Source organism: Ictalurus furcatus, chromosome 26 (assembly GCF_023375685.1).
Source record: "Ictalurus furcatus strain D&B chromosome 26, Billie_1.0, whole genome shotgun sequence".
Lineage (NCBI taxonomy): Eukaryota > Metazoa > Chordata > Actinopteri > Siluriformes > Ictaluridae > Ictalurus > Ictalurus furcatus.
Window position 1 is genome coordinate 1,708,352 of NC_071280.1, and position 20,915 is coordinate 1,729,266.

At 40.3% G+C, this 20,915-nt stretch overlaps 1 protein-coding gene across 2 annotated transcripts in view; it reads right to left on the reverse strand.

Moving 5' to 3' along the window:
* The window catches only part of pard3ba (par-3 family cell polarity regulator beta a), a 106,342-nt gene that overhangs the window by 76,332 nt on the left and 9,095 nt on the right, over window positions 1–20,915 (reverse strand). For both annotated transcript variants that reach the window (XM_053615535.1, XM_053615534.1), the window contains exons 2-3: window positions 17,403–17,504; window positions 351–519 (exon numbers count right to left, since the gene is read on the reverse strand). In XM_053615535.1, the coding sequence (XP_053471510.1) occupies window positions 351–519; window positions 17,403–17,504 (271 nt within the window). The remainder of the gene's footprint in view (window positions 1–350; window positions 520–17,402; window positions 17,505–20,915) is intronic.

The following is a 20,915-nucleotide window of genomic DNA, read 5'->3' on the forward strand; positions in this document are numbered from 1 at the left end:
CTGGAACCCCAGAGTCTGACCCTCAGTCTGAACCCCCAGAGCCTGGAACCCCCAGAGTCTGTACTCCCAGAGTCTGGAACCCTCAGAGTCTGTACTCCCAGAGTCTGGAACCCCAGAGTCGGAACCCCCAGAGTCTGGAACTCCCAGAGTCTGGAACCCCAGACTCTGAACCCCAGACTCTGAACCCCAGACTCTGAACCCCAGACTCTGAACCCCACTCTGAGCACTCAGACCCTTACACCAACTCCAGGCTTTTCAAACAGACAGGCTGGTGTATACTGCACCTCTCTCTCTCTCAAACACACACACACACGTTAAACACAGCAATCAGAGTAGAGAATGATGCCTACTTGATTTGAGGGTGCTGGAAGTGACCTCGATCTCTGTGCCCATTGAGGGACGCAGGACGCCCAGCTCGGGGTCGGAGGTGTATGGGCTGGAGTATCCGGACGCCACGCTACTGCCCGGGCTAACCGGCATCCTCGGCTGGAGCTCCATCTCCTCGTACACCGCTATCAGCTGCAAAGACAAAAAAAAACCCACACACATGTATACACTCCTTTAATATTGTAAAATCCAAAACAAGAAACAGAGCGGAAATCCACGTAAAAGATCAAATGGTGAGAAACGGCGTGGAACTGAAGGACTGATACTGATGAACGCTGTAACGATGTTACTTCCGAGATTGTTTTGGGAATCATTGTAGTTTTCCTGCTGTGATGCATACTCCTCTATCAGTCCATCATTCCATCCATCCATCTGTCTGTATCTATTGATTCATCTGTGTCCATCTTTCTATGCATCCACGACTGCATTTACCTATTCATCCATCCATCCACCCACGCACATTCTTCTCATGTATCCACTAATTCATCCATCCATCCACCCACGCACATTCTTCTCATGTATCCACTAATTCATCCACCCATCCACCCACCCACATTCTTCTCATGTATCCACTAATTCATCCATCCATCCACCCACCCACATTCTTCTCATGTATCCACTAATTCATCCATCCACCCACCCACATTCTTCTCATGTATCCACTAATTCATCCATCCACCCACCCACCCACATTCTTCTCATGTATCCACTAATTCATCCATCCATCCACATACATTCTTCTCACATATCCACTAATTCATCCATCCATCCACCCACATTCTTCTCATGTATCCACTAATTCATCCATCCAACTCTCGATCCATCCTTTCGGTCCATCACATATCCATCCATCATCATCTAGTGCTTTTACCAATCACCAATCTACTACTCAAACACTCTATCCATCCATCCATCCTTTAAACATATATCTGTTGATCTACTGATCACTGATCTATCTATCCATCAATCAATTCATTTGTTCTATCAATCCATACATATATACTTCCATCTAACCGTCCATTCTTTATCCATGCAATATTTCAATTGTGACTCTGCGCAATTAGAAGTCTTTAGCACATCATACGTTACAATTAAAAGTTTCATTGTGCCTCAGAAGGCAGACCACAAATGGACACGCAAGTGTGTGTGTGTATGTGTGTGTGTGTGTATACACACATTAAGCCTCAGTGGATAAATTGAATCCGACAACGAAATCAGAAACTGTCAAACATGATGTCACGCTCGTCTCTATGAGTCGAGAAGACATGGACAGGTTATCTGTGTGCGTGTGTGTGTGTGTGTGTGTATCACAGTCTAATGAATTCATTCCACCTTCACTAATAAATTGGCGCCCTCTGTCATTTCTCTTTCCGCTCTCCCTTCTTCTAATCACCTCAAAATGCCGCCGGAAGGATGTGACTACTTAATGAACTAAAAGAAGAAGAAATAAGCGACAGAATGGAAACAGGGAGAACAGGAAGGTTCGTTTCTATAAGGAAATCATCTACATCTATAACCGTTCTGTTTTTTCCAGGATATAAAAAAAAAACAAAAAAACAATAAGCAGTGACACGAGGAAAGGGGCGAGTCACATCAATCATGTTGGAAAGATTGCGCTTTCCACACTTGCCCGTGTGATTCCAGTTCACCTTTCTTCCCCCTGCAGCAAAAGAAAAACAAGCACAAATTGCCCAGATTGGATGAGGCGCTTGTGGAGAGAAAGAGAGAGAGAAATGGAGTGAAATGAGAGCGAGGGAAGCAATCATAGCGAAGTGAATGGATGGATGGATGGACGGATGGATGGATGTCGCTCTGTGTTTCTCTCAGAACTCCATCTCCAAGGCTTTATTTGGACAGGAAATCAAATCTGGCTTCTGTCGAATGTCCCGTGCAACAGCTGCAGTGGCGACATAGCGAGGGGTTTTTAAAGCTCGTTAGGGCACATTCGTATGTCGCTTTCTGCGACGAAAAAAAAACACAAAAAAACACATGGGATTCACTGCCAAAAATGTGCAAATCCAACATAGAGAAAGCAGCCTGATTTGACTATTTTGTCACTGATGAGCATTTCCGTTAGCTTCCTATAATAATTACGACATGGGTAATAAGAGAAAGATATAAAATTGAGTCCTAGTGCTGTTTGGCGATGAAACAGCGATCTGCGGGGTCCAAGCACTCTTGGCAAACAGTGCCTAGAAGTTATATACATACAACACTAAAGAAACCACAGATATATCATTATAGACATATACAGATCGAGTTTTATGACGGTAATCGAATCCTTGCCCTGCTGACTGGCTTATGGCGGCCATGTTTGTATTTTTTTTGTTGTTTTTTTTTAAAGTAACTTCTCATCAATAGAAATCTACTTACAGACTAGCTCAACAATGCAACATAACGGATTTTAGCTCGATCGCACATACTGACACATAACTCCGCCTCTTATGGATGGTCACGCCCTAAACCGTGCAGAATCTCGTCCTGGACATAACATGACTTGCAAGTTTCATGCGAGTGCATGCAACCAATCAGCAGTGACCGCGGCTGAAGGATAGCCGTGAGAACATCGCTCCTGAAAATCGATTAGCTGATGGCTTGGTCATTTGTAGAAATCTACTCGGCATAGATTAGCGCGACAGTTCAGCACACCAAATCTCAGCTTGCTCACAATTACGCTTCCTTAGAAACAGTTTGACTTAACTCTACCCCTCTACCCCCTTAGTTGGCCGTGCCCCACGACCATGTCCTCGGAATCTGGTCCCGAACGTTGCTTTAGACACCAATTTTTGGGAGATACACCAACATTCCTAGGACGAGCTGGTAGTTTCACAACTAATATGCAAATTAGCTCAAAATCCAAGTGGGAGGAGCAAAATGGTGCAAAATTGCTCATCTCTGAGGCTCATCTCTCTGGCCTAAGTAGTAGGAAGTAGTACTAGATACTCACCAAGGGTCACGTGCTTGGCCCCCTAAATATTCAAAAACGGGAAAATGGGATTTATTTAGCCGACAAATAAAAGCGGCGTCGTCAACCATCCTCTTGCTCGCTCATTTCTACTTTCTCGATGACGACTATGACACCAGCCATGGCTTACGTATTCAGAAGTACTCGCACGTCCATTACACTATAGATCATCTTGTGATTACTTTCAAGAGCGTTGTGAGTGTGGACACACTCTACACCTTTTCTGCCCTCTAGAGACGCATTCATCAGCATGGCTTTGCCAGTGTGTGTTTTTCCAAGACTACTTTCCATTGCAGGAAGTTGACAAACGTGTGCTTAAAAAAACCCCAAAGCTGTCGGTAAGTTTCGAGCATTAAATACACGAATGAACTCCATCAAATACATTTATATCAAACAACTAAAGCATAGTTCCTTCCGGAAATTGAGTGGTTTTCAAGTGTGGGACCAAAGTCACCTTTCTAATACAGTTCCAAGCTTCCTCATGTCATGTCAGGGACGACTTCTTTGCCACAGTCACCTCTGGATTCCTCATTAGGCATTTAAATCTACATCCAGATTTCTGTAACGCCGCTTTTGCGACATAAGGTGCTATGCAAATAAAATGGAACTGCACTAAATTAGGAATAAAACAGCAGGGTTCATGCTTTCTCCTTGTGGAATGTGTCGTTAGCGGTGCCAGTATAGCTTGAAGACAGCCCCGTCATAAGATATGTGTACATTGAGCGAGTGTACCATTCGAACTTGGCACTTGCCAGGGACTTAAAATAGCCTGCAGCATGGTTTGAAAGGGATGTGGCTGCTAGTATAACTCCCCTGGGTGTAATGTGGCCTCAGACAGTAATGAGATTAACATATGCACTGCTGTACCTGGCTCTCTGGCTGTGCCTTTAGGGCCCAAATGAGGTCAACCCAAAAGACAAATGTTAAGGTCAAACGAAAGCGACACTTGTGAGACTTGTAAGTCGGAAAATAAAAACCAAAGAGACCAAACTGAGGTCAGAGCAATGAAACAATCGGAAGTCCAACAACCAAAGTCCAATAACAAGTCTAACTACCAACAACTACTGAAATCCAAAAACAAATGCCACAACCAGAAGTCCAAAAGCCAAAAGTCCAACATAAAACAAATCCAACAACCTAAGTCCAACATCCAAAGTTCAACAACAAAAGTCCAACAAACTCCAAAAAAAAAAAAGGCAATAACTGAAGTCCAACAATTTATGATTTATGTTCAACAACAAAAAAAACAAACACTTAAGGACAATAACCAAACATCCAAAATAAACAAGTCCAAAAACAAAAGTCTGACAACCAAACATCCAAAATAAACAAGTCCAAAAACAAAAGTCCGATCACCAAATCCAAAAACAAAAGTCCGATAACCAAAGTCCAATAACCAATCCAAAAACAAAAGTCCGACAACCAAAGTCCGACAACCAAATCCAAAAACAAAAGTCCGATAACCAAAGTCCAATAACCAAATCCAAAAACAAAAGTCCGATAACCAAAGTCCAATAACCAAATCCAAAAACAAAAGTCCGATAACCAAAGTCCAATAACCAATCCAAAAACAAAAGTCCGACAACCAAAGTCCGACAACCAAAGTCCGATAACCACATCCAAAAACAAAAGTCCGATAACCAATCCAAAAACAAAAGTCCGATAACCAAAGTCTGACAACCAAAGTCCGATAACCACATCCAAAAACAAAAGTCCGATAACCAAATCCAAAAACAAAAGTCCGATAACCAAAGTCCAATAACCAAATCCAAAAACCAAAGTCCGATAACCAAATCCAAAAACAAAAGTCCTATAACCAAAGTCCAAAAACAAAAGTCCGATAACCAAATCCAAAAACCAAAGTCCGACAACCAAAGTCCGACAACCAAATCCAAAAACAAAAGTCCTATAACCAAAGTCCAAAAACAAAAGTCCGATAACCAAATCCAAAAACCAAAGTCCGACAACCAAAGTCCGACAACCAAATCCAAAAACAAAAGTCCGATAACCAAATCCAAAAACCAAAGTCCGATAACCAAAACCAAAAACAAAAGACGGATAACCAAAGTCCGACAACCAAGTCCAAAAACAAAAGTCCGATAACCAGAAGTCCAGCAAACAAAAAGGCTAGACTTAGCCACTTATCCCTCATCAACATGAACTGAATAAGATCTGATTCGGAATGAGCGTGTTTCTTTCATTAGCCTCGCCCTAACGGGTGGGATGTTATCGAGCCAGCGGTAGAACTTGATGGGTTTGTGTTTCACTGCAGTGCTTTCAGAATCATCAGGAAACCTCAGCTACTTCATCGAAATAGTGAACAGCAGAACTGTCAATTGAGTCATTTGAATCTTTTGAATCACTCAGGAGCACCACAAAGAAAAAAAACCGCATGTTTATCCCTTAAAGAAGACCGTGCAAGATGACAGACATTTCAGATGCACGAGTGGAAAACATGCACGTGTTTTTAGCGTGCAGGTTTCATTTAAACTGATTCACCGTTCAAAACGAACATGCCTCCAAGCCTTCGACTCTTGAATTAGAACGAAAGGGAGATCACATACAGGAGCAGAAACACAAAGAGAGAGAGAGAGAGACAGAGAGAGAGAACTCCTATTCACACCTCTCTCCCTCGTGAGAAACTCTTCATGTCAACTCGACGCCTCGAGGAGGATCCTAACACAAAGCTCCTTTTCAAATTTAACCCTTTTCTCCTTAAACATCATAAGAAAGCCCGGAGTGATTCAGAGAGAATGCGCCACCTAGCTCTCACAAACAGTACTGCGGTCTGTACGCTGAGATACATCTCGTACACGCACACAGTCTCATTAAAGAGTTAAAGCACAGGAAATGAAGCACGTCGTTCTGAAGGCTTTGAAGTCAGAAGCTCTGACTCAGGATAATCACACACACACACACACACACCTGATCAGCGTGAGAATCAGACACGCTGTAAGCGCTGTGTAATAAACATCATTATCAGGACGAGTGACGTGAGCCCGTGTCTAAAACTGCGCCCTGCTCTGACACCCTAATCCTTCTAGGGTATTTCAGTTCAGACTGAACACGCTGTAGGAAACATGGTGGACTTCCAGACATGGAGGGGCAAAAAAAAAAACAAAAAAAAAACAGGGATGCTGAAGAAGGGACAAAAGAGAACACGAGAGGTGTGTTTAATGAATGGAGGTATGGAGGAGGGGATAAATAAATGTAAATGTGTGGTGTAAAATGGATGAAAATACCAAACTGAGCATGATGGATTAATAGATGGAGGAGTGGATGGACGTATAAATGGAGGACTGGGTTGAACGATACAAACGTGTGACGTAAAATGGATGGATTTACCAAACAAAGCATGGTAGACTGAAGGACGGATGGATGGACGGCTGGTGGACGGATAGATGGACAAACTGATGGGCGAACAACTTAACGGATAGATCACTGGAGGACTGAGTGAATGATAGAAGTCGGTGATGTAATAAGGGTGGATGTGATACCAAGCAAGATGGGTTATGGTGAATTGACGGATGGATGGATGTATAAATGGAGGCCTGGGTTGAATGATACAAGTACATGATGTAGAATGGATGGATGTACCAAACAAAGCACGATGGACTGACGGATGGACAGACGGATGGACGAACAACTTAACGTATAGATCGCTGTATAAACGGAGCAGTACGTGAAGTGAATGGTGTGCGATCTAAAATGGATGGACGTACCAAACCAATCACAACGGATGGATGGATGATTGAAGGATGTATAATTGGAAGACTGGGTGAATAATGTTAGTGTATGATGTAATAAGGGTAGAAGAATCGATGATGGAGTGATTGATGGAGAAGTGAGCAATATCAGTAGATGGAGGGGGGGAAACGAGCGATAAAGAGACAGAGAGACGGAGAAGAAAAACATGATTGTTGTAGTTAAGAGGTAAAGGAAGAACGTGAGAGACTGAGAGAGGGAAAGAGAGGAAAAGACATGCGTTCATTACGTCCAGGATCCTGGGGCGTTGCCATGGAGATTGGCAGGCTCTCTCTCTCGCTCTCTCTCTCTCTCTCTCACACACACCCCTGAGGTGTTTCACCATCTCTAGAACGCTGATCTTATCCGAACTTCCCATAAAACACGGTACAGGATTCATCCCGCTGTTGTTGGGTTTAGTTCTTCTGTACAATAGAGGTACGAACACGCCCGGAGTGCGTCACCATCGCAGTAGCAGATGTTAGAGGTTAAGGTTTAAGCATTATGGGTAGAGAATGCCGTACACAGTGGTGTCTCTTCTCTTGTATTTTCCTCCGTTTAGGAAGCAAACGGATGTTAACGGACGCCGTACACTCCATCACTCCATCACTGCCTCCTGGCCTGGATTCCCTGACTCACGCCATGGCGTGGAACATTTATTAAACTGCGTGTGGGAAAACTTCACGAGCGTCCGGGTTTAGCTCAGACTTTAGAGCATTATATATTGAGATGTTATATGGTGACGTTGAGAGTGTAGTAAAAGATTACGGGCTCCTTTTTAAAAGTGTGTGGTGGGGTTAGGCGAGGTCGCTGTTCGTCAGGGACACGCTCTACTTTGGCAATAGAAGCGCTCTGAAATAAGTTGAGGAGAGTTTTAGGAGGGATTTTTTTTTTTGCTTAACTGCTTACGCTGATGATATTATCGTATTATCGTATTAAAGACGTTCGGAAACGATCGCTTCAGAAAGAATAAATGGGGATGAAAGTGAAGCAGTGTTAGTGGGAGAGCGGAAAAGGGACGTTCCGATACTCCCAAATGAGTTAATCTGGAAAAAAGGGTGGGTTAAAGTATTTGGGAGTGTTTTTAGGCGATTGTTCCAAAAAATAAATAAATAAATAAACTGTGAAGGAACAATTGAGAAACTTAGAAGGTCGTCTTATGAAATGGAAATGGATTGTAAAGAATTCCTCATGCTATATTTCAGCCCTTTACGCCCCACCCGAGGCGTAAGCCTTTATTTAATGTCTCGCAGAATCTTTTTCATTGTTTTAACGAGGAGTTTTCTGTGCAAACTTTTATTTCGGGTATTAAATATGTTCAAAAAATCAAAAAATACGAGGGTCATGTGTTCAATTTGATTTTGGGTAAAGACGAAGTGGCTTATTTACATAAAAACAGCGAACATAATGGGGAGATGGCGATCGCGGATATGATCCCATCAAAGCTTTTAATTGATTTTTCCTTTTTAAGATATGGACTAATATTTTTGAAGGAATGTGGTGTCATAGAGGGGCTAATGTTTTTATGTGGATAATCATTTTTTATCAAAAATGTCTCTCTCCTTTTGTCTCTCCCTCACTTCATATCTCTCTCTCCATCTCTTACTCATTTCTCTCTTACTATTTGTCTCTCCATCTGTACGTCTCTCCTTTTTCCTCTCTCTCTCTCTCCACCATCGTCTCTCATTCATCATAACAATAACTTCCACCATTTCCTCCTTACGTTCCATTCAGTCACGTGTCTTTTCTTTGCATTTGTTTAGTCTGTCGTGTATCACAGGTTCAGCTACAGTTCCCCCTCCTAAGCCGTCTGCACTTGACTTTAACGTCTGCTTAATTCGGCCACCTGCCTGCGCCACGTTCATTATAAATTGTGCTGTTCCAGACAAATTACCCTCGTCTGACGGATAGAAAAGCGCCATGAATTGGAGATGAAGATTATTAACATGAAGTTAGCATTATAATGTGTAATTATGCCCTCCTAAAACACGAGAGACACGCCATTACGATCCATTAGAGCTTCTCGAGACGTCCTCGACGGAAACGAGGAGCGACGTGCCGCTCTGGCCCGCCGTTTGTTTCCGAGCGGCCCATTCTGCCTCATTAGCATCTAATCAAAGAAGCCCGTTCGTTTGGATAATTAATTAGCGCGGCGACCGCCTGTGGAAATTCGCGATAACAATGATGGCGACGGTGCTCGCTGGTGGTTGGTGGAGACGGCGGGGACCCAGGTGCAGCCTGAGCACTTTCTGATTGCGTTTATTAGTTATTAGTTTGTGATTGACGCAGTAACCTCCTCTCGAAGGCGATGGCGTAGCTGGGACGCGAGATACACGAGTGCGTGCGAGCGAGACTTGGAAAAAGCAAGAACAACAGATATCCAAAAGAGAAGGTGTGTGGAAGCTTAAAAAAAAGCAGCACTATGCTCACAGTGTACTGAAAACACAGCAGCGATAACAGAGCGCGTTTATTTTCAGGGTTTTTGCGTTCTTACGTTATCGTTTCTATGATGACCTTCGACGACTAATAATTAACAAGTCGTCGTTGCTCAGCTAAGAAAAGCGTGTAATCGCCCATACGATTTTTCTGTAAGGAGATGTTTATTTAACATTTATGGAAGGAGTCTCCAGTGTCAGGGCTTTGTAACAGCTGTAACTTGAAGTTTTGCCCCATGTACAAAACTGGGGTTTTTTTGGACGTTCCACAAAAGCGACATGACGTTGTTTAATAAGTAAGAGAATTGTAATCATTGTCAAAATTCCCTCAAAGTCTACCGGAATATATATCTAAAATCCTCAGACATGCCTCATAAATGTCACTGAGGAACCCGAGCATCTCCCGGTGCCCTCATAAACACAATCCTGCTCCATTTCTTCAACTCTGGCGACAGCGGAGTAGAAAAACACAAAATCTGTCATGAAAAAGAGAAAAATGGCAAGGATTTGTGGGTATTGGATGCCTGGGCTATTTATCGCTTCTGTAATGTCCTGACTGTATATTTTTAAAGAAACAAAACTCAACCTGTAAAACATGCCAGAGTTTCAGTATTGCTTTTTTAAACACCCTTCTCTACTTCCCCTCACCATTTCCTCTTACTTAGGTTGATGTGATTTGACAAAAATGATTATTAGTATTATCATCATCACCACCTCAATGTGGAACACTAATGATGTCTGCCTTGGGTGTTCAGCTAATTAACTCAAATTAGACATAAAATAAAAAACAAACAGTTTGCCAAATTTGGTGCAAAGGGTTGTCTACCACAACTGAGCAGAAATAACAAAGAAGAATACATTTCTTTTTAATCCAAACTAAATTAACCAGCCAGGCTGAGCTTTGGTGCTTGGACCCCTAACGATCGTGACGAACAAAGGGAATAAAAAGAAAAATCGGTGTAAATTGTGAACAAAAGATGCTGAATCTCAGACACACATGACGTTATCTCTTTTCAGAGACCATGCACATGCTAATCAGTGTGCTTTATTTGCTGACATTAGCCTAACTGATGAGCATTTAATGACCACGCTGATTATCCGATTACAGACAATATGTCTGAGACAGAAGTGCGTGTGTGCGGGAGATCGGCACGTTACCGTCAATTAAAAAAAACGCTTTCTTGGAAAAATCAATATTGAAACGAAACAAATAAAATGAAGACGCGAAGGAAGTGTGTGAAAGTGTGTGTACATGCCTGCTCAGAGAGATGGCATGGGCCATTACTTCACTGCCTTGAAGTGTTCGAGACCATTAATTAGCCATTAATTAGACGAAAAATAAACGAAGAATTAAAAAGTATGATTTCTTTATGTATTCAAGACAGCGAATTGTTCAAAAATGAACCACTAAATTAACAAAAAAAAAAAAAAAAACTGACTACAGAGTAAAACAAAGAATATTCCCAGAAATATACATTTTATTTTATACAAATAAAACACAATGAACCATAAATTAGCCACAGAATCAAACGAAAATTAACCAATAATGTAGCACAGAATTAATCAAAATGTAACCACTAATTTACCACAGAATAAAACAAAATTTAACCAATAATTTACCACAGAATAAAACAAAATTTCACCAATAATTTACCACAGAATAAAACAAAATTTCACCAATAATTTACCACAGAATAAAACAAAATTTCACCAATAATTTACCACAGAATAAAGCAAAATGTAACCAATAATTTACCACAGAATAAATCAAAATGTAACCACTAATTTACCACAGAATAAAACAAAATTTAACCAATAATTTACCACAGAATAAAACAAAATTTCACCAATAATTTACCACAGAATAAAGCAAAATTTCACCAATAATTTACCACAGAATAAAGCAAAATTTCACCAATAATTTACCACAGAATAAAGAAAAATTTAACCAATAATTTACCACAGAATAAAACAAAATTTCACCAATAATTTACCACAGAATAAAGAAAAATTTCACCAATAATTTACCACAGAATAAAGCAAAATTTAACCAATAATTTACCACAGAATAAAGCAAAATTTAACCAATAATTTACCACAGAATAAAGCAAAATTTAACCAATAATTTACCACAGAATAAAGCAAAATTTAACCAATAATTTACCACAGAATAAAACAAAATTTCACCAATATTTTACCACAGAATAAAGCAAAATTTCACCAATAATTTACCACAGAATAAAAAAAAATTTCACCAATAATTTACCACAGAATAAAGCAAAATTTCACCAATAATTTACCACAGAATAAAGCAAAATTTATCCAATAATTTACCACAGAATTATCTCCCACAGGTAATAAAATTCACCACAGAAAATGAGAAAAATGAACCATAGAATTAATCAATAGTTAACCACATAATGCATTAAAAACTAAAGAAGGACAACAAAAATTAACCATAGATTTAACCAAACACTGACCAGGGAATTAACCAAAAACGAGCCACAGCAGAACCTGACGCTAACAGCGTGTATTCCAGAAACACCCTTAAACTACACTTCAAGCAGGAAGGAAGTTTGAAAGGATGTGCGAGATGATCATACACTTGTTCGTCTGTCTTAATCTGTATTAACACACATAACCAGCTAACTATCTCGTCACAGGTTATGATATTACATTAGCCATCACTGTTAGCCTAGTCAACTATAGGTGTTCAGGAACCCAAAACATAAGGCTGGAGTTTTGCCTAGTGAGTTAGATAAATTTATGATTTGTCAAAAATAGATTTAATATAAACTTATAAAATAAACTTTTTTGAAGAATATGTAGTCAGTGCTAGCTAAAATCCCTTTTCCGCTCGCATTAAAAAAAAGAAATTTGATAAGCTATTGTCTCTAACGCTAGTTAATCTGCAACCCCACAATGCTTTGCAAATTTCATCATCCTGTAATCAGCCTCCATTCAAGACTCCTCATCACTCGTACGTAAAGAAACCAGTAGTCCAAATGAGCGAGGCTAAATGCTGCCTCTTGGCCTGTATACATGCTAGGCTAACGCACATATCAGCATGCGTTATGATGCAAACAAATCTGAATTTCTGATGCAATCGCGCAAGAGTTCGTCCGACGCGAGCCTGACACAAGCGAGAGTTTCCATGTTTTAACGGCCTTTGACGAAGGTCTGGAATGATTTTGATTGTGCATCAGCTTTTTTCGAGTGCAAGCACAATACTTCCATCTAACCTTAATGAGCTCTCGAATTAGCGGTAATTAGCATCACTAATGCATTACTACTTCCGCATGAAACATTACCGAGACGACCAAGATTCGCAAGAGAGAGTGGAAAAGCCATCAGGCCTTTTTAGCCAAGGTATGAAATGAATCAGCTGCCGATATAAAGAGCAATTTGCGGATGCTAAAATGAATTCGATCCAGTGCTAGCGTAAAAGCTGGCTAATTAAAAGGCAAATTAGCCGAGGTGGGAAGATGCCATTTTAACTTTTATTAAGATTTCTTCTGAAATTCTTCATTTCAGTGCTTTCTTTATTAGACGGGATTTTCCTTTTGAATGTCAAGTCTGATTACAAAGACGCTGTTGTTGTTTATTTTTTTTTATGGGGTCCCCCCCCTCTTCTTTTTCGTTCTTTGGGTTTCATGATATTTTCCTCAAAAGACACTACGAGAACTTTCCCAGAGCAGTCTTGCTTTTTAGGACTTTTACGTCTAAATGTTTATTCGTTTTTTTTTTAACATTTTAAGATTCTTTTCCCCCCTAAAGATTTATCAAAGAACGTTTCCAGATCAATCGACTTTTCAGGGATGGAAACTCAGAAGCTATAAATGATGTCAGAAGGTTTTCAGAAGAACTATGGTTACTCGACTTTTTCAGAGGAACTGGAACAACCGGGGTTGTAGTTTTCTTTGTAACCAACCCATGAAAAGGCAAAAAAGGAACACAAGCCACTGAACAGGAACTGAGGAGAACAGTCAGTCAGGTACGTACACGAGTACAGAAACGTAAACAACCTCCAACGTAACCATCCCAACCACAAAAACCCACTGAACACCTCTCTGTGGGTGGACAAAGCTAGGATTATACCGCTTTGGGGTTTGTCAAGGCACAGAGGGAAAAAACTGGATTTTAAAATACTAGCTACTTTGCCCCGCCCACACATACAGTATACGGTTCATTCTGAATTCATTTCCACTTTGTGTTACTGAAGAGGAAGCGTTTCAAAAACACTCTTCCTGATGAGAACAGTGAGAGTTCTAAACTGTCTTCACGTGAACGGGAAAAACGTACGTTTTTGAAAACACCGACGTCGACTGAACTCGTTGCGGTTTCGCTTAATACACATCCAGTACTGTAAATCTTAATGCGACTCTCGACGTACAATACATTGTTGTGACCTTTATTGTAAGCTATTCTTGTATGGGGCGTGGCCTTGGAGAGATTGGACTGCCTGCACAATGTGCGCATTGTGCTCAGGCTCCGTGTGTAATACGCACATCTTTTATCTTTAATGGAAACTGATTGCTTTGACCTTTATTCGAACCAGCTCGTTGTAGAGACGCGTGTTTGCGAAAGCTGGGATTGATAACCAGGAGGCTACATTTCCATAACATCCACGTATCTGTGAGAAACAAACACACAGAGAGAGCAAAGAGGGAAAATAATAATAATAATAATAATAATAATAATAATAATAACGTAAAGAATAAGACTCTAACTAGCGATCGCGCATGTTCTATCCAGCTAGCTCTCCTAACCCTAATCACTGCCGCAAAAAGCTAGAAAAACTGCTAGCTCACAACGTAGCGTCCAGCTAGAAGCAGGTTAAAGGAAAAATCCACTCTGAATGACTTGGAAGTGACGATGAAGTGAATGAAAGGAAGAACGCTGGAGAGAAGGGGAAAGAAGGAGGAGGAGGAGGTATGAAGTGTTTAATTAACTAAGCGCAGCACTCCGTCAGCCGCTCTCAGTGTGACCTTTCACCCCCTATGGTCCACCGCAGCACCGCCACGCATTAACGCCATCCATCAAGCTGTGATGAATATTCATGAGCCGGGTGCACAATCAGGTCAATCACCGCTGAGCTCCGGGGCAACGGGGAGAAAGAGGGGGGGGGGACACAGCGATTTCACCCTCATCAACCTCGAGAGTGGGATCTCAACACAGCTCAGACTTAGTATCAGTGTCGATTAGCATGTGTGATTCGCTTTAGGAGTGCCGAGAACGCACTCGGGAATCGCACACAGTTCGGAAAAAAAAAAAAGGTACGTCTAAAACGACGTCTGCGAGACTGTACGCTGGTTAAAGGCCGCGTCGTCGTTAACGCCTCGCCAAAATCTACGCGCGCAATCCGCTGCTGCTCAAATGAGGTGCTCCGTAAGAAGACCGTTTCATCCGCGGGCTCGGAATAAAGCCGTTATTCATCATCTTAAATGGTGTCTGTGCGTACCCCAGACGCTTCATCGCGCTCCTGCTGACTAAGATTGCTATTATTCTACATTTTTAAAATGTGCCAGAAATCTTAATAATGCATTGCATTGGAATCCATTAGCATTATTAGAAGATTGTGTTTTGCAAAAGATGGCTAACGGCTATGAATAAGTAAGTGGAAGAGGGGGTGTGTGTGTGTGTGTGTGGGTGTGGGGGGAGATGGGGCGAATCATTTATTTCCAGGAAGTACGGCGTAGCGGTAACCCTACGTTCGCACGGGCAAGCGACAAACCGACAACAAATCCACGTTACGACGTTTCTTCAGCTCCCTGCTCACGACGTGGCTTCCTACCTAGCTGCAATTCCGCAACCTAGCTCCCGTTTACTGCTTTTCGTCGCATCCCGTCATATACACGATGCCTCGTTAAATGCGCGTAGAGACGAAGACGTTACGAAGGAAAATGAAGCTTGGACGAAGGATTTTGGATACTAGACCGCTCAAACTGTCCGTCCATTTAATCATGGTAGAAAATCTACATTCTCCATCTCAAGGATAACTCTTTTTTTTTTATTTCACCCTGGAACAACCAGCACTTGTAAGAATAAATCCAGTCTGTTCTTTTAAATGCTAATCCCTAAGACACATTAGAATGACGAATTTGTTGGCAAATTCCTCACTAGCCAGGAAGATCCGGCCGAGCAGGTCTACATGTCGTCACGTGAGACACCACGCTTTCATGGACTGCGTTCAAACAAGTTTGTCCTGTGGCCCGTTTCGTGTGTTTTGTGTGCGTGTGTGTTACTGCAAGTATGTGAGAGACGCAAGATAAGTGTCGCAAACAAGCAGGTAAGGTGCACGGACGTTGAAGCCGGGCTATCGGATTTTGAAATCGGTTCTTCGTGACCCTTGACCCTTGAAATGCAAATCATCACGTGCGAGACGCAGCCAGACGAATTCTCGAATCCGACTGGTCAGAAAGGTGTTCGTTTTCTACAACCGCAGCTCTGAGGGAAGTTTATATTAAAAGTGCTCTCTCTCTTATACGTTATCGTATTCGACAGCTGAGTGACAGCTGATAAGATTAATAATAATTCCGTTTGTTGTCTTACTCACGTCAAAAAAAAAAAAAAAGGCTGCTCTAACGTAACTGAAAACAAGAGTTCTCAATTACACTTGTTATTTTTTTTTTTTAATTCATTCCTGAATGTGTCATTCTTTAATAAATAAATAAATATATAATCACGGGCAACCCGCTGTTGTATATATTGTCCAATACAATACTTAATAATAGTATAAGAGTATAATAATATAGTACAACACAGTATAATATAGCAGGATTTCAATGCTCATAATAGTACCTGAAAGAGCAATTTCACAGTTTAGTAGTATAATAGCAGTTATAGTATTCAATGGTTTAGAATATCAGTATAGCATAGTTTAATATACTATACTTCAGTACAGTATAGCATTGTTATATAGTTACTATTATATACTAGTATAGTATGATGTTATATACTAGACTATTGTATAGTATAATAGCATTTCCAAGTTCAGTATTCAGTAGCACAGCAGAGTATAGTATAGTACAAAATAGTACCGCACAGTATAGCATAGTATCCCAGAAGTTCCAAATTCCATAGTAGAGTATAATATAGTATAGTGTGGTGCAGCACAAAATATTATAGAACAGTATAGTATTGTATACCAGAAATTCAGTATAGCATAGGCAGTACAAAATATTATAGCACAGTATAGTATACTAGAAGTATAGTATAGTGCAGTCCAAATGATTATTGCACACTATAGTATACTAGAAGTGCAGTATTTGCTGGTTGAGTACAAGTTTAGTATTCAATAGTACAGTACAGTATAACAGTATTTCAAATTTCAGCATTTAATAGTGTATGGTCGTATATTATACTATAATATAGTACAGTACAATAAAACACTAGCATTTTGAAGTTCACTATTCCTTAGTATTTTTTTAAGTTCAGTGTTCAAAAGTATAGTGTAGTATGGTATAGTATAGTAAATACAATATAGTATACTAGGTATACAGTGATACAGTACAGCATTTAAAAGTTCAGCATTCAGCAGTGTGGCACAGTATAGTATAATATAATAGAACAGTACATTTTAGTATTCAGTAGTGTATAATATGGTATACTATAGCGCCTTACAGTGCAGTAATACAATAGGATTTCAATATTCAGTAGTAGAGTATACTATAGTATATAAAAGTTCGGATTCCAGTTGGAACGCAGTATGATTTCGAGGTTCAGTCGGTTTAGTGCTTTCATTCACGCTTTTGAGAAGCACAGGAAGTGACAGCCTTCACTCCTCCCACCCCAAACACACACACACAAACACACAACTAAGAACTGAGATCAGTAATTGTAGATAATGTCCGTCTGTCTGTTTGTTTTACCTTGTCCTTGTCCTCGAGCAGGTCCGCGAGCTTGTCGTCGGGGTCGAGAATCCCCCCGTCAGCGTACTCCACATGATGTGTACGCACCAGAAACTCCCCATCCTGTCGGGAACAATGGCAACGGAGTTAGCAAAAGCGTCTTAAGTTCCTGTTCCAGCAGCTGGCAGGAGGTGAAGGAGAGCATTATGGGAGAAGGACTGTGTTTTCATAAATGTAGTAGGTTATTCATTTTACTATGACCAGTTTACCAGTTTAATCCCTTCTTCACCTCCGTCCACATGTAACTAGCCCTTCTGTAATATACCTGTACAAGTGTTTGATTGACATAACTCTATGTACATTCATCTCCATAAATTTTGGCACCCCTGATAAGGATCATTTTTAATTAATAAAAAAAAAAACCATCACACAAATATGAGCGTAAATTTATTCCACACAAACCATCTGGGTCACAGTTACTGGCACCTGTAGAAATTCTTACAAATAAAATGTAGCTGAGGTGCATTTAGCTATATTTTACTTCATACTGTACGTACAACCTGCTCTAGAAATATTGGCACCCTTGTAAAGATGGCCTTAAAAGAAAAAAAGAAAGAAATAGGTCGTTATGATTTTTTTTTATTATTAGAAAACCCTTATCAAAAACATCTATTTTAACAAAACTCCATGTCTCAAAATTATTGGCACCCTCACATTTAGTACTACAGGAAAACTGAAAGAAAAAAAAAAAAAACACTAAATAATAAATGTGCTAGTGTTTCTAAGGGAGCAAATAATTGTGATCTATTAAATTTTTATATACACACACATTTTTAAACCTTTTTTAGTGCAAGACAGAGACGGTGCCAATACTTTTGGAGCTGACTTTATATGTTCTGCTATGTATGAACGAACACAGAAGGGGAAAAAAAAAACAGCAAGGCAAAAATGGTTTGCTTTGACGAAGGGCGTGTTCTTCCTGCTGAGGGCCAGGACGTACTGAAAAGGTGTGAAAACTATTACAGCACAGAGCGGTTTGGAAATCCATACCAGCTGGACAGATGTTACAGGAGGACATCTGGAATACGAGGAATGCTTTTTTTACGTAGCAAAATTGACCAGGAAGTTACGTCTTTGCTACTGTATAATGGAAAGGTTTAGATGGGAAGAGCAGACTGTATTTCAATCGTTTGTGTAATGAAAACAGTCTATAGCTAGTCCTGCGTGCCAGTCCTGTTTTTAGCATGACATCATCCAATGACGCGCTCCTGCCATTTCCCCCAAGCGTAGATTTTTAGATGGCGCCTTGGAGGCCTAAGATGTCGAGCCGAATGTTACTGCTGAGCAGACGAAGATCCTCTAACGACAGACCTGCGAATAAAGAAGCTTACTACGTTACTGCATAGTTTACGCCATCGACCGGCGTCGTCTGGAAATCAACTAGTGCAGAAAAATGGCACGCATGAACACAAACTACGCTTAAAGTGAGCTTGAGGATGCGTTTTTCTGTTCATTAGCATGTTTCTTTGAGGTTTAGCCATCAACTACTGGCGTATTATTGGCTATGATGCGAGTTTGCAGTCTTCCTGTTGGTGGATTTTAGATGGCCGTCGTACTGTAGCACTGCTCCCACGCTAGGACTTAAAAAAATATATATAAGTTATGTAACTACCAATAAAAATCACCATGATAACTTTGTACACAGTCTAGTTTTCTATTGGCTCAGAAGATAGAGCTTCACGAAATCACAGGTCAGATTTCATCTAGATAAAGTCAGAGCAAAGCAAACACATCGGTCACGTCACGTCGCATTTTTCCTCTGCAGTGAATTTCCGCCTTTCGGTCTTATTCGGTCTGTCTGCTCCTGCTAGATACTCCCGTATCAATGTAGCAAGACCTCCAAAGCTGTAAATGCCAGATCATGCCGCGCCTCTGTGTAGATAAGGAAGCCCTCACATCATTCGCCATCATTGATCTTAGCAGTAATGCAAATGTTGCGTCACCCAAGGCTATACGCTACAGAAACTCAATAAGGGCTATGCAAACAAATGGTCATTCGCTGGCATTGGGCCATCTTCCACGGTTGAACATGAGGCCAACTTGAAGGTTTAGAATAAAGGGGTTATAATGTGAGGAAATTTGAAGTGCGAATACCAGAGAAAAGGGTTCTCGGGAAAGCGATGCGATTCGTGCGAACAGCCGCACGGTTCGAAAGGCGGAAATGCAAGAAAACAAGACCGACCTGTGGAACCACGTCATCGCATCCCTCCCGGATACGGGGTAATGTTTTTAAACAAATTCTGCTTGGTCTAGAAGGTTCAGGGACCAGGATGTTACCACCAGTACACCCCTGATCTCACGCAAGAAAAGTTGCAGTTATTACGCAATAGGCGAATACGATAGGCAGTCACGCGATTCAAACTCTAGTCCGTACACAAGCAGAGTGTGTAACTGTGAAATTGTTGTTAGCACGTTAGCAAGCTTTGGTTAATTCTCGAGCAAGTAAATCTGTAGTTGGAACGATGAGTAAAGTCAGATTTACTTCGGTTCTAGTTAACAGGGTTACAATTAAAGCTCGATTTCGTAAGTTAAACTTAGCATGTTAGCGAGTAACTTATATTTAGTCAACTGTACTTGGTGAGTAATGACGTTTTTAATTAGTCAACAGCTGCCAAGTTGAATTTAGAAATGTACACAGTAGTTAGTAGCTCAGTAAGTGGCGAGGTATTTAAGTTACAGTTAGTACGTTACCGAGTAAAGATACAGGTTAGAATCGTTAAGATAATGATTTGCAGGCTGTTAAGCTGTAATTAATGTGATATTGAGTAAAGTTTTATTTAACAGCTTATAGTTAGTAAAGTTTTATTTAGCAAATTATAGTTTGTGAGAAATTATAGTTTGTTTTCAGTAAGTTTGTATGATGCCGAGACGGAATTAGTAAACGGTGGTTACTCGGTAAATACATCCGTAAGTCAGTATAGTATATTTAACTTGGAGTTAGTATATTATTAACTAAAATATATTTAATAATTGAATGGTTTGTATGTAGTTGAAATGTAACTTGATAATGAGTAAGGTTTTATTTATTAAAGTGTAGCTAGTATGTTAGGAAATACAATACAAGTCAAATTTAACTAAGTTGTAGTTAGTATATTAGTGAGTAAAGCTAATATACTAACTACAACTTAGGAACTACAACTACAATTTACTAAATATAACTTTACTCTAATACACTAACTACGACTTAGGAACTACAGTTGACAAATATAACTTTACTCACTATATTTATTCAATTGTGGTTGTATTGTATTTCCTAAGTTGTAGTTAGTATATTAGTCCGTAAAGTTATATTCAGTAAGTCACAGCTAGTATGTTATTTACTAAAGAGTAAGGCTAATGGTTTACAGTCATGTGAAAATAAGCGCACCCCATGGAAATTGTCGGCTTTTTTGACATATTTGTACGAGCAAACGTTCGATGATCTTTGAAGCCACGATCATTTATTCAACAGAAATATCAATAGATGTGATATTC